The 3,575-nt window shown below is 70.0% G+C and overlaps 1 protein-coding gene across 1 annotated transcript in view; it reads left to right on the top strand.

The window, feature by feature from the left end:
- Positions 1–1,453: 1,453 nt before the first annotated feature.
- LOC105854575 (collagen alpha-1(II) chain-like) overlaps positions 1,454–3,575 on the top strand; it is a 4,033-nt gene continuing 1,911 nt past the window's right edge. Inside the window, exon 1 of the mRNA XM_012734582.1 lies at positions 1,454–1,683. Within this exon, the coding sequence (XP_012590036.1) occupies positions 1,519–1,683 (165 nt within the window). The 5' untranslated portion in view covers positions 1,454–1,518. The remainder of the gene's footprint in view (positions 1,684–3,575) is intronic.

The following is a 3,575-nucleotide window of genomic DNA, read 5'->3' as shown; positions in this document are numbered from 1 at the left end:
GGGCGTCTCGGGGGCCCCCATTAGAACGGGCTCCCTCTCACTTTGGGCTGAGCCAGTCTCGCAGCCGAGCCCGATGTCAAAGGGCAGGAGAACGCGCTGCCCACTGCGGGCACCCAGTCGGCAGTGCGGGAGGGCAAGGGTCGGCCGGCAGCCGGTGGGCAGTCGTGGCGGTCTCTGGGGTCGTGGCGGTCATGATGGTCTCTGATGGTCATGACGGTCTCTAGTGGTCGTGGCGGTCTCTGGTGGTCGTGGTGGTCTCTGGTGGTCGTGACGGTCTCTGGTGGTCGTGGCGGTCTCTAGTGGTCGTGGTGGTCATGATGGTCTCTGGTGGTCGTGGTGGTATCTAGTGGTCGTGGTGGTCTCTGGCGGTCGTGGCGGTCTCTGGTGGTCGTGGTGGTCATGACGGTCTCTGGTGGTCGTGGCGGTCTCTAGTGGTCGTGACGGTCTCTGGCGGTCGTGGCGGTCTCTGGCAGGGTGCAGGGCTGCAGTAGCCTGAGAGCCCTGGGTGTGGTCACAGCCGAGCGCGGGGAATGTCTGCCCGGATGGCAGCGACCAGGACCCCCTGGAGGGCAGCCACCAGGCTGGGCTGTCAGGATAGGACGGAATGGCCAGAGGCCGGACTGGAGGGGCAGCTGGGGGCCGGATGCGGGGCCCTGGAGCGCCAGGTGGAAGCAGGGGCCGCCCTGTGGAGCGGGCAGCAGTCTGAGCCGCGCAGGCGCACCCTGCCGGGCAGGGCGGGCAGAGGCTGAGGAGACCGTGGGACGGGCCGAGCCGCGGGACGAGAGCGCGAAGGGGCCTGTGACCCATGGCAGGGGCTGGGCCTGCGAGGGACGGCCACTCAGAGCCTGCAGGCTGAAGGCTGTCACGGCGGTGGGCCCGGCCCTGCCCTGGGCTGGGGCCTTGGAGCCCACCCGCGGCCACCCTCGAGGCCCTCCCACCGGCCCCTCGGGGCCCGCGTCCCCCACCGCACTGGGGCGGGCAGCTGCCTCTTTGCCAGTTTGCCTGGGGGGAGCAACCGGCCTCCACCCCAAATCTTGCGGGCACTGGCTCCCTCCCCTGCAGCGCCACCCTGAGACGCTCTGGGCATCCCCAAAGTGCCAGGCTGCACCCCGCCCCGTCGGAACCCTGGATCGGGGGCTCAGCCCAGCAGCAGCCCGGAGCCCGGCCTCAGAGCATTTCCCAAACCCCAGGATGCGGGCTGGGGGAGGGGCGCGTGGGGCCCCCAGAAGCGGTGGGGGCCGGCCTCCTGCGCCCAGGGCCTGGGCTGGATGTGTGATCCGGGCGCATCCGGTGGGGGGCCCCCACCGCGGGGAAGACGGCTCTCGCCCCCCCTCCCCTCCGCGGGCCCCTCGACAGACACAGGCGCGGTGCAGACGGCTGGGGCGCGGGACCCCAGACCCAGGCCGGGCGGGGCCTCGGCAGGCTGCAGCGCCATCCGCACTCCCAGGCTTTTAGGGGAAAAGCGCTCGTGAATAATTCAGCCTCTCTCGCTGAGATGAAAACGTCCTAATAGGACTAATGGACTCGCTGCCTCAAAACTCGACCCTTGTGGGACTCGCTCACTCACCAATTGCTTCTGACGTTCGCATGACACTCCCCAGCGAGGCCGCGCCAGGCTCTGGGCGGCCGGCGAGCCCCGCGCGCCGGGCTGTGTCCTGTGGAACGGCAGGCGCCGGGAGGCAGGTGAGTGGGCACGGCAGCTCGGGGAGCCGGCGCGGCGCCTTCCCGGGGTGCTGCTTGGGCACCGGCGTCCCGGGACTGGTAACGGGGACGGTCCTGGCGTGCGTGTGGCTGATTTGCAATTAGACCCTCGCTGTCTTTCCAGAGCTGAAAGGTCCCCCAAAAGCCGCCCTCGGGCGGAGGCTGCAAGCCTGTCTTCCCATCGCGGGGGACCTAGGGCTCCCAGGAGGAGTCCACGTTTTCTACCGCCCCCCCGCCCCCAGCCCCAGGACAGCAGGAGGGTTGGTGGCTGTGGGCCCGGCCGGCTGCGGGCGGGGGCCTGGCTTGCTGACCACCCCAGCAGACCCGCTGTCTGGCCTGGTGATGCCCTGGCTGTCAAGACAAGCCCCGAACCCCGAATGCCGCCGCTGCCCTGGCCCCCCGCTTGCAGGGGCTCTGGCTGGGTCCTCTGGAGCCCCCCGAAGTTCCCGCCGTTCCGGAGAGGTCCCGGAACCCTCCTTGCCTGCCTGGCAGCTTGCACACAGCCCACAGTCCAGAAACTCCTGCTGGAAGGCGCTTTGGGGAGCTCTCCGGCCCCCCGACTTAATGAGGTTACTGTCTTCCTTGGTTTTCATGTCACAGTGTTCACTGACGTGAACTCCCCCGAGCCCCGTCCACAAGAATAGACGGGCGAAGGCAGCTGTGCGGAAGAGGCCTGGGAGGCGCTCCGAGCTCGGCTCCCGAGCGGGGTCCGGGGAGGGGGCAGGCTGCGGGGGGTGGAGGGGGGCGAGAGTGGCTCTGCAAAGCCGGGGTGGTCGGGTCCGACTTTAGGGGTCACTTCTGAGAGGCCGAAGCAGGAGCCCCAAGTGGGGCCTGGCATTCCTTCTGGGGCGTTCCCCACAGGCCTGCGCCCCGCTCGGTCACCTTCCAAGGAAGCCGGAATGACCAGGGCGACGGCAGTCCCTCCGTGCATGACCCCTCCTCGGACGCGGCTCGGGGCACGTGCAGGCGAGCAGCCCTCTGGCCACAGGCCCCTGGGGCCCGGGCCTCCCCTGGCAGCCCACGCCCCCACAGCCCCACCCCCGCAGGGAACACAGGCGGAGGCTGCGGCCCTCAGGGCGGGCGGCCCCTCCCCGCACCCTGGCTCCCTGCTCGTGTGTGCCCGCCCTGTTTGGTCTGTCCCCAGCCCACTGTCCTGTGTCCTGGCGCCGAGGCACGCTCTGCCCGGGACACCCCGCGTGGCAGCCTGGGCCACGGCCTTGGCGCCACCCACAAGACAGGCTGGGTCCCCTGGGTGCCGAGCCACCTGTCACCCATCCGGGAGAGTCCCAGAGCCACGACTGGGGCTCCCAGTCGGTCATGTCTTGAAAGCTAATGGTCATTGATCTCCCGGCTGGGCTCTTCGGGAAGTCCTCGCAGCCGCCGGGCCCTGGGGGGAGAGGCGTGACCCGTCTGCCCCACATGGGGCTGTGGGGCTGGCCGAGGGCCACAGCTGGCCTGCGGCTTGTGCCTGGAGGGAGACGTGGGGGCAGGGGTCCCGCCCAGGACCCCTTCAGCCTGGAGGGGTACTTCTGGAAGTTGTGGGTGTTCTGCTGGGGGTTTAATGCAACCCTGGGGTGCCCCGGGCCTGCCCAGCAGGCCCTGCCCTGGGGCTCGGTGAACACAAGGAATGTGAGTCTGGGTGCAGGGCACCCCTGCCCCAGAAGGTGACCCGCAGGTCACTTGGGAGCTGGGCTGCGCCGCTGGGAACACCCAGGTCCTGCTGTGGCCCGGGCACCGGCCGCGACTGGCCCTTCCTGGCCCTGACTTGCGGGGCAAACGCAACACACAAGATGAGGCTCTGGCACGTCAGTGCTGTGGGCCGAGAACCGCAGCCGGGCGGGGTGCCAGTGTCGGTGGGCGCGCCCTGAAGAGGC

This window comes from Condylura cristata, unplaced genomic scaffold (assembly GCF_000260355.1).
Source record: "Condylura cristata isolate star-nosed mole 26May11 unplaced genomic scaffold, ConCri1.0 scaffold00060, whole genome shotgun sequence".
Classification (NCBI taxonomy): domain Eukaryota; kingdom Metazoa; phylum Chordata; class Mammalia; order Eulipotyphla; family Talpidae; genus Condylura; species Condylura cristata.
This window is presented reverse-complemented; position numbering and strand designations above follow the sequence as displayed.